The sequence below is a fragment of a genome, unplaced genomic scaffold, assembly GCF_019419815.1.
Source record: "Pyrus x bretschneideri cultivar Hongxiangsu unplaced genomic scaffold, Pyrus_bretschneideri_v1 Contig39, whole genome shotgun sequence".
In the NCBI taxonomy this organism is placed as follows: domain Eukaryota; kingdom Viridiplantae; phylum Streptophyta; class Magnoliopsida; order Rosales; family Rosaceae; genus Pyrus; species Pyrus x bretschneideri.
Window position 1 is genome coordinate 1,334,183 of NW_025999712.1, and position 12,270 is coordinate 1,346,452.

The 12,270-nt window shown below is 38.5% G+C and overlaps 2 protein-coding genes across 10 annotated transcripts; both read right to left on the reverse strand.

Moving 5' to 3' along the window:
- Nucleotides 1-1,524: 1,524 nt before the first annotated feature.
- LOC103931238 (putative disease resistance RPP13-like protein 1) lies at nucleotides 1,525-8,392 on the reverse strand. Of its 9 annotated transcripts, XM_048564434.1 has the most exons (8): nucleotides 4,292-8,392; nucleotides 4,103-4,198; nucleotides 3,708-3,779; nucleotides 3,214-3,620; nucleotides 2,799-2,845; nucleotides 2,510-2,700; nucleotides 2,040-2,239; nucleotides 1,525-1,909 (listed from the first exon to the last, which is right to left on the reverse strand). In XM_048564434.1, exon 1 carries the CDS (start codon nucleotides 8,252-8,254, stop codon nucleotides 4,334-4,336), a length of 3,921 nt encoding a protein of 1,306 aa, XP_048420391.1. In that variant the 5' UTR covers nucleotides 8,255-8,392; the 3' UTR covers nucleotides 1,525-1,909; nucleotides 2,040-2,239; nucleotides 2,510-2,700; nucleotides 2,799-2,845; nucleotides 3,214-3,620; nucleotides 3,708-3,779; nucleotides 4,103-4,198; nucleotides 4,292-4,333. The 9 variants fall into 9 exon arrangements, with proteins under 9 accessions (XP_048420391.1, XP_048420390.1, XP_048420387.1 ...); XM_048564433.1 differs by lacking the exon at nucleotides 2,799-2,845 and having other exon boundaries at nucleotides 2,040-2,207; XM_048564430.1 differs by lacking the exon at nucleotides 2,799-2,845.
- Nucleotides 8,393-11,198: 2,806 nt separating this feature from the next.
- On the reverse strand, nucleotides 11,199-12,190 carry LOC103931226 (SAGA-associated factor 11-like). Its single transcript, XM_048564334.1, has 3 exons — nucleotides 12,169-12,190; nucleotides 11,488-11,642; nucleotides 11,199-11,381 (listed from the first exon to the last, which is right to left on the reverse strand). Exons 1-3 carry the CDS (start codon nucleotides 12,188-12,190, stop codon nucleotides 11,199-11,201), a joined length of 360 nt encoding a protein of 119 aa, XP_048420291.1.
- Between the last annotated feature and the right edge of the window lie 80 nt (nucleotides 12,191-12,270).

The following is a 12,270-nucleotide window of genomic DNA, read 5'->3' on the forward strand; positions in this document are numbered from 1 at the left end:
TTTGACGATATTATAATCTCTAGATATATTTTGCGGAAGTATGTCGATGCCAGTACTTAGCCAAATTGATTAAAACAATATGTTCTCTCCTCTCGACGAAAGAAGTTCTATGTGTACGGATTGGATGAGGGGAAGATAAATGAGGTGGATTTGTTAAAGAGAAAATGGGTATTACGTGGAGCTTCCAACTGAGGCACTTCTGAGATGAAATTTCCAGTTTCCCAAGGACAGGTCAATGGCATAAAAATTCACCTCCGGCTTTCACATGCATTCCCTCTATTCTTTCAATCTCTAGCACTGGCGAAGCTATAGAGAGACAAGAAGGACATCCGCCCCTCCCCTCGCTGGAAATTAAGCCTAGGAGCGGTGGTTCCACCCTTCTGGTCCCATCAAAGTTATGGTCGTTTGGCCTGCTTTCTGGTTTCCGTTTCCTGCTGCACTGTTTTTTTTTTTTTTTCCTCTGAAAAATCCTTAACCAAACGATGCATTTCAATTAGTTGAATAATTCATATGATTATTGGTATTGATTAATTGAATTGTTGGTTTAATTAGTTAGTAGTCATATGGTATATTTTACTCTAGGATTAAGAGTCTAAAATCAGAAGAATTAGTGATCTTGCAAATAAGTTGGTGAAGATGGGGAAGTGTGCAAGATATATGATAGTGTATAAGCTATATGATAGTGCGCAAGCTATATGATAGTGTAAGGGATCACAGTGTCTATTAGTTTTAAGGGCCTTTAAAAAGAAAAAAATGGAGAACATTCAACCGTACGAAGTTTGATTCTCACAACTTTTCATTTTTTTCCTTGTTCGCTACCCCTCCCCACCCACCCTGTCTCTCGTTATGTTGATGATGAAGAAAAATAACGAAAGGAAGAGAAACGTCAAAAAGCACACCTCCACATCTTCTGCTAGAAGATCTAATTACGTGCGGCTTTCCATTGTTGCTGTGAATTTATGGCCGGATCTACAAGAGCATATAACGTATCTACGCAAGCTTTAAGATGGTCCTGGGATAAAGAAAATGAGACAACCTGCCAACGCGGACGGAGGGAAGTACAGATGCGAGTTTGTGCCACCCATGTAAGGCTTCTGTAATTCAAAATAAGCAATACAGTAACAATAAACTGCAGTTCCAACTGGAAAAAACAACATTTGGAGTCCTCCAGAAATTAGAGGCAGGGGAAAAGGATACAAAGAGGTTTACCTCCATCTGTTTTCTCACACTCCTACTACATCTTGTGATAGCTATTCAACATGAACGTCATCTCGGATGCTTTTGCTTTACTTACATATCAGCTCAACAAACTCCAAAATACAGAGATGAAAGTAAAATTCAATGGACAGATTGATCATTGATGATAAAGAATGAACAAAACTAACTATTACAGTTTTAAATAGAAACGATTATTGTTGCTTCGTAAATTAATTCTCTCTAAGAAGTATAAGATTTGTAAATTATATAAACATGAATTTTTTTGTTTTTTTTTAAATGATATGCAAACTCAATAAAACAGGGATATTGTGAGGGACAAAACTGAAACATATATTCAGTTAACATTTGTTAAAACGAAGCATCATATCCTCTGCATAAGATGTTCCATGGTAAGAGAGAACGTAAATTAAAGCTCATCTGCGGTATCCAACTAAACATCTATTACCAGTTTACATTTGTAAAGAAAAGCGTAGATACACCAACTTGAAGATGATAATGGCATTGAAAGAAGATGAGATAGCAGGCCACCGTATTCAAACCACGCCCGTATGACAAAGAAATATATCATCCCGGGGTTCCATCATCTTCCTTTAGAGGTGCATCATCTTCATGCCAAAAATGCTTTGGAAATTGATGTGAGCTAACATCTGTTGCCTCAGACAATTGCCTCTTAAGTTCCACAATAAAGACTCTGCAGCAATGAAGCCACCAGATTCAAATCAAATAAGTCAGTGCAGCACATATACAAGTAAATTATGCATTAATGTTTGTAAAGAAACTCATTCGCACCAACATAAAAGCATCGTCCAAGGGTTACCTACATGATATCTCTTGCACGAGCATGAAGATCACTAGGACATCGGAAGAAAACTAGAAAAGCATGCCACTGCTGTTTACTCTTGCCAGACAGGCCCAGTAATTAATGCAAGCTAGCATCTGTTTCCTAGGGTAATTCTACTTTACAGTTCCACACCACAGTTAGCTCACCGCTGCATCCACAAGGGCCATAAATGAGCATGTCCTGGCACATTGTATTAACAGATACTTAGGATTGATTTTACACAAGTCTTGATAACTAATACTGATTCACGCAACTGAGAAATGGTAAAAAGAATACAGAACAGTTGAATAATGCATCAATATATCTGCAACTTTGATTCTCAAAACTTTCAAAAACATTTCTTCTTTTTCTCTGCCCCTCCCTCCCCACTCACTCTCTCTCTCTCATCAAAGAGTTTATGTTGGAGATAAATAAAAAGAAAGAAACGAAAAGAAACATCAGAAAACACACCTCCAAAGATTTAACTGCACACATCTTTCCATTTGTCAGCTAAGATTATATGATCAGAACCACAAGAGCATAAAGTATCTACGCAAGCATCAAGCTGGTATCTGAATAAAGAAAACGAGACAGCCTGCCTGCCAATGGAGGAGGAGGAAAGTGTGGATGCAAGTTTGTGCCCCCATGTCGAAAATAGGCTTCTGCAGACCAAAATAAGCAGTATTGATGGTTTTTATTCCTATTTTTTATATATAAGAAAAATGCATGCTTTCAATAAGAAATGAATGAAATCCGAAACCTGAATGCGGATGCAGAGAATTTAACAGATAACAGCACCATTTTTCCCTAAAGTCCAGGAATAAAACATATTCCAAAAGTTCTTGGTCAAAAAATTGTGAGTTTTCGAAGTACCATATATTCTATAAGTGACGCAAGGGATAAGGCTAGAGAATAATTCAGAGCAAACAAGACTTGAGAAAGAAAATGTTGAAAGTTTTAATACATTATTTCTGAAACAAATTGCAAAATTTGTAATTTCTGAAACGTTAATACATTATTTCTGTTATGTCTTTTATACCATCTGAAAATGTTGAAAATGTAGGGATAATGCGTCTTCTTTGCTGCAAAGAAAAAATTGATCAATATGCTATGATTCTTATTTCCGTTATGTCTTTTATTTTTCAAACTACTGAAGTTAATTAGATGCAAAATACCTGAGAGTGAAATGCCGAAAAGCACAACTTTGTATGAGAGAGACAGAGCTCATACGGATATGATGACTTGTTTGCCTATCTTTATTAAAGGAATGTGAGATATCTTGGCCCAATCTTCTCCCGTCTTATCCTCATACCTTTTCTCCAGGGTGGAACAAGAGTCGATCTCCAGGTAAGAAAGCGATGGCGGCAAACTGTTTTCTGGCAGGAATTGGAGTTTTGGACACCCAGAAATTAGTAGCTTTTGAAGAGACGTGAGGTGTAGAAGTCCCTCTGCTGGAAGGAATTCCAGACTCGGGCAACTATAAATAGTTAGATATTGAAGAGAAGTAAGGTGTTGAAGTCCCTCTCGTGGCAGGGATTCCAGACTTGGGCAAACATCAGAAAACAGACCTCGAAAGATTTATCTGCACACATCTTTCCATTTGTCAACTACGATTATATGATCGGAACCACAAGAGCATAAAGTATCTACGCAAGCATCAATCTGGTACCTGAATAAAGAAAACGAGACAGCCTGCCCAATGGAGGAGGAGGAAAGTGTGGATGCAAGTTTGTGTAGGCTTCTGCAGACCAAAATAAGCAGCATTGATGGTTTTTATTATTTTTGATATACGAAACATGCATGCTTTCAATAAGAAATGAATGAAATCCGAAACCAGAATGTGGATGCAGAGACGTTAACATATAACAGCACTGTTTTTCACTAAAGTCCAGGAATAAACATATTCCAAAAGTTCTTGGTCAAAAAATTGTGAGTTTTCGAACTAGTATATATTCTATAAGTGACAAACAATACTTGACAAAGAAAATGGGAGAGATGAGAAACAAATTGCAAAATTTTGTAATTTCTGAAATGTTAATACATTATTCGGTTATGAAAGAGCACCTATACATGTTGCACTTTTGATGCTTACTATGCTGGATTGATCCTCTTCATACCATCCGAAAATGTTAAAGACGTAGCGATAATGTGTCTTCCTTCCTGCAAAGAAATATTTGATCAATATGCTATGATTCTTATTTCTGTTATGTCTTTTATTTTTCAAACTATTGAAGTTCATTAGATGCAAAATACCTGAGAGTGAAATGCCACAACTTTGTATGAGAGAGACAGAGCTCATATGATCACTTCGTCGTTTATCCGTATGCAAGGAATGTGAGATATCTTGGCCCAATCTTCTCCCTTCTTATCCTCGTACCTTTTCTCCAGGGTGGAACAATTGTAGATCTCCAGGCAAGAAAGAGAGCGCGGCAAACCGTTTTCTGGCAGGAATTGGAGTTTTGGACACCCACGAATGTGTAGCTTTTGAAGAGAAGTAAGGTGTAGAAGTCCCTCTGCTGGAAGGAATTCCAGACTTGGGCAATTACGAATAATTAGATCTTGAAGAGAAGTGAGGTGTTGAAGTCCCTCTCGTGGCAGGAATTCCAGACTTGGGCAATCACCAATGGTTAGCCGGTGAAGAGAAGCGAGGTGTCGAAGTGCTTTTACGTCCACCACCGATTTCAGACTTGATAGTCCAGTGATGCGGAGACGGTTAAGAGTAGTAGGGAGCAGGAGCTGTTCCTTGAGCAACGGTGCCCAGATCTCGCCAGCAATTGTAAATTGTTTAAGGGAGACAAGTCCTTGTAATCCCCACTCCACTGAAGGCTTCACTTTGTCGCAACCTGTAACATCAAAATATTGCAGGTTGGGAGGCAAACCCCCTTGGGCAAATGATACCAGATTTGGAAGATCGATTAATACCAATCGTTCAAGGGCGGTGAGGGTGGGCAATCCTCCGTCCGGGAAAGACGCCAGATTTGGACAGCGGTAGATTTGCAGGTTGTTGAGGTGGCTTAGGTTCTGATCAACTCCTTCAATAGAAAAGGATTCCAGATTCTCACAGCCATCGATATGAAGAGTTGAAAGTTTGGGGAAAACGCCCAACGGGAAGGACCTCACTGAATGAAAACTATTCCAGATCTCCAAATCCTCAAGTGATGTCAATTCGGCCATCATCTCATGAGATAAGAACTCTAATGACGACACGGTTGGGCAATTCAAGAGAGTCAAACGTCGAAGATATTTCATTTTGGGCAGGCACTGTATTGCATCAAAATTAGAAATTCCAAGTCTGGACAACTTCTCTACTCTCTCTATTAATGGTAACAGACCTGGGCATCCATCAATATCTATTTCCAATGAATTCTGTAAGTAGTCCATGTTAAGACCACTACTACTACTACTGGCCCATTCATCATGCAGATGTAGATATTCACACCCAGACACCCTAAGTGTTTTCAAGCATGGAAGACGATTGGGCAAGTATCCTCTCAGCTTCGGACAATTCCTTATCATCATCTTCTGGAGACAAGGAAAGGGCTGAAGTACAGAAGCTCCACTTGGACTCGGTCGCCAATTCTCCCACTCTTCCCACTCTGGCATCTCCTCAAACTCCAGCGTCTTCAGAGACCGAAAGGGCTGAATTACAGAAGCTCCATTAAGATCACCATAGAATTCAACACCAACCGTTTTAACAAATTTCATCCTTTTGATACGTAGCTCTTTAAGAGTGGGCAGCTGCCCAAAACTTGGCAAGGACAAACAATACTTACAATCACTGATACACATGAACTGTATGTTCGAGAAGGAATTAGAGCTTCCTAACCAATTTGGGAAGCTGGTTCCTCCATAGAATCTGATAGTCAGTTTCTCCAAATTTGCAGAAGGTTGGAGCTTGTCAAGCACATCTCTCTCCTTTTGGGAATCATCGGCTTCCTCATCAACCCATGCCAACTCTAAGTCATTGAGTTCTTTCTTATTCTTCAAATTGGCTTCCAAAGCATCCACAAAATCAACTACATTTTGCAGATTTGAAATACGAAGTCTTCCTTGAAGATGCTGCAACTCCCTTAATTCTCCAATGCTAGATCCGGTATATTTCCCCACAACGAAATCAGTTAATGTTCTCAAACTTTTTAGTCTTCCAATTTCCACTGGCATCTCTTCTATGTTTGTTCCACTGACATCGAGGTAATGCAAACTACTCAATTCCCTCATATCTGCTGGTAATTTGGTAAGGGAGCTGCAACCTGCCAACGTTAACGTCCGTAAATTTATCAATTTTCTCATGTCTGCTGGCAGTTCAATGAGAGCATGACAACCTGACAGCAGTAACGTCTGCAAATTGTAGAGAGTGCAAACTGCACCAGGTAAGCTTACAATTGCCGTCCGGGAGAGATCTAGGTAGCGCAGGTGAATGAGACTGCCCACAGAATCAGGTACTTCAGCAACATTTTGATAACGGGACAATGATAAAACCCGTAAACGTTTCAGGGATGGCAACAAATCATGTAGAAACTTTTTACTTACGTAGAAAAGTTTAAACCAGTAATTTATTGAGATAGGTAGGAAGGTCCGCAGACACTTAGCCCCATTTAATGGCTCAAATTTTTTAGCAGCATCAAATTCTCCCCTAGCATATGACAAATGACGAAGTCTTTTAACTTCTTGTGATTCCCTCTCTTCCAACCTGAGAAAAAATCCCCCAGACATGAACCGACCCAAGTCGTTAAGAAGATCATGCATTGTAAAACCATCCTCCCCTGATTTTTGAAGTAGTGATCGTGATACTAGTTCATCAAAGTAACTTCCAGCCGTGTCTTCCATTCTTTGTCCGTTAAAACCTTGCGGAATTAAACCTTCTGCCATCCAAAGTAGAACCATATCTTCCTTCTTGAACTGATAGTCTTTTGGAAATAGTGAACAATACACAAAGCATCGTTTCAACTGAGCAGGAAGATAATGATAGCTCAACCGTAGGGCTGGAAGGATATCACTTTTATCATAAGGTAGCTCCCAAAGACTACTATTTAACAATTTATTCCATTCCTTGAAGCCTCTCTGGCAACGTAGTAGACCCCCGAGTGTTTCTGCTGCTAAAGGCAAACCATTGCACTTGCGTGCAATTTTCTTGCCAATTTCTTCCAAAGTTGGATGTGCATTGTGGTTTTCGTTTCCAAACGCATGTTTTGAAAGTAACATCCAACAATCTTCATGCGACAAAGGCTTCAAGTGTTGAATGGGCACATTTTTCATGAGAGATGCGACATTTTCACTTCGTGTTGTCACGACGACTTTACTTCCCCTTGCCCCGGAGGTAAAAGGAGTTTGGAGGCACTTCCAATCAAAATATTTCTCATTCCAAAGGTCATCCAACACAAATAAGAATTTCTTTCCCTTCAGTTGTTCTCTAAGTTCAACTTGAAGCAAATTCAAATCCGTCATGTTACAAGGTTTTGAAGTGACCGACTCGAGAAGAGTTTTAGTCACCCTAATAGCATCATAATCTTCTGAAACACATGCCCAAGATCTAAGGGTAAAGTGCTCGTTCACCTTATCATCGTTGTAAAGGGCTCGAGCAAGGGTCGTCTTGCCAACCCCGCCCATACCAACAATGGTGATGATAGATACATCATCCTCGCTCGCATCGTCAGAGAACAAGACTTTTGATAAATTTTCTTTATCTTCGTCTCTTCCATATACAAAAGGTTCATGAATCAAGGAAGTTGTTGGAGTTCTTTGTGAAACCTTCCTCCCAACAACTTCTGTAAGACCAAGGGCAACTTTCTGTTGCACAAAGCCCTCCAGCCTTTGTAATAACCCTTGTATCTCAACATTCATGCTTCGATAAAAATTACTACGAGAAGGAGAGAAGAAGTTCAACACCTTTTTGGTTAATTTCTCGGTTTGACCTTCACCTTCCACCTTGCATCGCAAAGCTTCAGTGTCGATCTCATCCAGCAGGTCCTCCGCGTCGAAGACAGCATGCTTGAGCTCGTCCAGCCAGTCTCTCACAGCAGGGTTTGAAATTTGCTTCTCTTCTGCATCGTTGAGCACTGCATAAAGGGTGAGCAGCGTCGTCTTCAGTTTCATGAGGAGCGGTTCATCCAGCTTCTTCTGCCGGAACAAGTCACTGAAGTCGGTTGAAGCAATTTTGTCACACAGCACCTGGATGGAAGCGGAGAGAAAAGCCTCTCCGATCAAAGCGGCAGCCATTTTTCTCTTTGGTTGCTTAGTTTGCTAGTAGCTCAATGTAGAAGAAAATGCTTATGAGATTGTAATTATTGATGCATCCCAATTCGTAATCAACTTGTGATTGGTCAGTTGACCAAAAAATGAACTTGTGATTGGTCAGTTGACCATAAAAGAACTTGTGATTGCTCTGTAATTAGTCTTTTGGTTCAAAAGTAGTCCCATGGATCCAGATCTGCATCTTTTTATTGGTAGCCGACAACATCGTGGCCGTTGATTAAAAGTAGATGCAAATCGTGCGGCAATTAAATTTTTTAACTTACACAAACGGCGAGGCGTTGCTTAATGGTTTCCAGCTGGTGCTTTACGTGAAACACGAGGCGCTCTCTTTCTGGGAGGGTGACAACAGCTTGTGATTGCTCAGTAGTCTGTAATTAGTCTTCTGGTTCAAAAGTTGTCCAGGGATCCAGATCCGGATCATTTGGGGAGCATGGGACCACAACATCGTGGCCGTTAATTTAAAGTGGATGCAAATCGTGCGCCTATTAATTTTTTTAATCTATTTCCCAAATAGCAAGGCGCTGTTTAATTGTTTCTTACTACTTCTCACAAAAAACGAGGCGTTATCTTTTCTAAGGGAGTGACACGTGATACACGTGGCAATGTCAGTCGATGACACTCACTAATTAAATCACCAACACGTGAAATTGTGCTGTAACTGTAAGTAAACACTAATCAATAACTTTTATTAATATTTCATTAACTATTAATAAATAGGAAACTTCCTCTCCTCTTCTCCTCTTCGTTTACCGGAAAATCACGTGACAATCCCACCTCTTCTTTTGAGTTGCAATTATATTACCGGAAAATCAGGTGAAACTCACAATTGTTTTGAGATTGTAAATTTGTAATTATATAATCATGTGATTAACCTTTGAATAGTTCTTGTCATTCAATACTACGGTCTGATGGTATTTCTCGTTACTTGAAAGTAAAAGATCTTAGATTCGAATCTCGTGAATGAAAAATTTGATATCAAATTAAAATATCTATTATATGATTAACCGAACATCTTTTTTGTTTAATGTAAAAAATATCGATATACTAAAAAAAACTTTGAATAATGCTCTGATTTCACTTTTAAAGGCCATCTGGGAACAACTATTGAAACTTCCTATGTCCTCACATGGGGATGGGTCCAGTTACACGTCACTTGTACAGTCCACATGAACAAGAACAAATTGTTTTTCATTTTATTTTTTATTAAGAGACGAACTTAATTAAGATACAAGTTGTGGTGCTTAAGAAAGATTGACCTCGTTAAAACTTTGTTCGATGAGAATATGTGGGACTAAACTCCGAACAAAGAAAAAAGGATATTTCTCTTTTTACTAACTTGAAGTGTCGTCATTTTTAAATCTTTATATATTAAATTTTTTTTGTCTCATACTTAAAATAAAAATTGTGAGATATTTTCATTCTCCTATTAATCTTTCTGTTAAAACCTCTAGTAATGCATCACGTGGTGTCTACACTCTATAGCCCATGTGAACGTTAAAAAAATTAAAAAAATCTATAGCTCATGGGAACATTAAAAAATTAAAAAAATTAAGAATAATTCTCACTTTACTACCTATCCTGAAATTCCAACTTTTGAAACTTTCTATGTGCTCACTTGGATTGGGGATGCCGTCTAGTGATACATAAGTTGTACAGTGCACATGAACAAGAGTTGTTTTTTTATTTTTTTTTTTAATTAAGAAACGAACTTAATTAAGGTACAATTTGTAGTGGTTGAGAAAAAGTGACCTCGTTTAAAACTTTGCTTTAGGAGAGTATGTGGGATTAAAGCTCGAACAAAAAAGAGAAAACTTAATTCTCATTTTAGTATTTTGAAATATCATGATTTTAAAACTTTTATACATTAAGTTTTTTTTTCATCACAACCTCATACATAAAAGTAAGGATTGTGGGACACTTTTATCTCGACTATGCGGGACCTACCGTGCCATGCTTTTGCATAGTCATTGTCTAGTGGCATACCATGTCATCAATTAAATTAGTATTTGACAAAAAGACTAACGGAAGTATGAAAGTGTCACAAAATTTAAACTTTAGGTATGAAAGTGGGATGGAAAAAATATTAAGTATGAAAGTGTCACAAAATTTAAACTTTAGGTATGAAAGTGGGATGGAAAAAATATTAAGTATGAAAATCGGAATTTCATGAAACTTTAAGGTATTAAAGTAAGAGTTACTTATAATTTTTTTTTTTTTTTTTAAGTCCACGTGAGCCCAAATTGATAGGTGGCACCTAGTAATTGTCCACGTAAGTGCAACGTCACGGGTTAACGGAGGTTTCTTACGGAACTAACTTATGTATGAAAGTGCCCTACAATTCTTACTTTAGCTTACAAGACTGTGACAAAAAAAAAAAACTAAAATGTATGAAATTTTGAAAACTACAATATTTCAAGGTAAAAAGGTAAGAATTACCGGAGAAAAAAAATTACCACAGCTCAAAAGCCAATTTCATATTTACTCAACCAGAAGCTGAGGTTGGAGACTGATAGCTTGATGTCGTATTGCAACACGCATTCCACTCCTCATTCTAAACTCTAAACATGAGTCATTAACGGAATAGAGAATGAGTAAGTAGTCGATACCTCCTTAATTCGGCAATTAATCTCTTCAATTTGGGATTTTCTTGTGTTTGTATTCATAATTTGACAGCTTACATTGAGCAAACAATTAGATTCAGTTTGGAGACAAAACCAACTTTTAAGAGATTTAGAATTATCATTCAAGATATGGTCAAGAATGTTGTATACAAGGCGCTTTTCTTCATACCGGAAAAGACTGCTATTCAAAATTTGGCTTCATTTTCCACAAACATCACGAACTAAGCAAGTATGCAAGATCCATTGCATCCAAGTAACTTGGGGAGCTCACCGGTGCTTAACCTGTTTCATGGCTCTTCCAATGCACCATTCGAGTACTCCTCACCAGCAACACCCGATGCTCCATTTGATAACTGGCTTATACTGCTGGAACTTGAATATTTTGAGTATGTGGAAGCAGGGTTTCCCCATGAATTATGAGTATGTGCAGCCGGGGTACTTCTTGTCACCTTAAGGTGAGCCTTCCTACCCTGCAGTGGAGCAACAAATCACATTATCTATTAGTCTGTCGTTTAAGGACATCACAAATAAAAACTAGGGAAATGTCTACTATTTGAAAATATGACGGATAATTACCTTTCCCACACACTTCTCCAAATGAGGAGCAAACCTCCCATCCATGATAGACCGACCGCAATTCATGCACTCAAAACACTTCGCTATTCGATGACACTCAGATGCTACATCAACAATGATCGAATCGAGGAGATCCCCAAAACATGAGATGAAAGCTGCAATCACAAGCCAACAAATTATGACAAAGCAAGATATCTACAACTTACTAGTATAGAACCACTTAGCCATTAAAGTCATTAGAATAATGTGTGATTCCAAAAGGTCAGAGAATAGATGAATGTGAAATCATCTACACATGAACAAAATGCATTAGTAATGTGTGATTCCAAAAGGTCAAAGAATAGATGAATATGAAATCATCTACACATGGACAAAATGCATCTCCTTGCAATTTTTTTTTTAATTCTTCTATTGACAAGACACTATTCTAAACTACCGTAATTTAAGAAGTGGAGAATACGAACTAGGCTGCAAAGGGAAGGCACAATGTCGTAACCAATTGGCCTAACCCAAGTCTCCATCTGGAAGCATCTAAACCCATAACAACTCAAAACCCACAAAAATGTCCCAACCCATTTCTCAAACAAATTCAAACCAAAAGTTCAAAATCCTTCAACTTCTTCCGGGTCTAAAAGCAAAAAGAAGCAAAATGAGCTGCTTTAAATGTGAAGGGGAAAATACTTTCTTCATTTGGAAGCGACATGGCGGAGCTAAATTGGTTTTATAAACCTACCCAAAATACAGCGCGAGGGTTGCACTACCTTCACAGCGGTGCCGAGGGCT

Coding starts and splice junctions, on each gene's coding strand:
- LOC103931226 (XM_048564334.1), bottom strand. CDS start 12,190: ATGTCGCTTCCAAATGAAGAAA. Junction 11,643..12,168: donor GTCGCTTCCAAATGAAGAAA/GTATTTTCCCCT, acceptor TTGTGATTGCAG/CTTTCATCTCATGTTTTGGG. Junction 11,382..11,487: donor TGGAGAAGTGTGTGGGAAAG/GTAATTATCCGT, acceptor GCTCCACTGCAG/GGTAGGAAGGCTCACCTTAA.
- LOC103931238 (XM_048564436.1), bottom strand. CDS start 8,254: ATGGCTGCCGCTTTGATCGGAGAGGCTTTTCTCTCCGCTTCCATCCAG.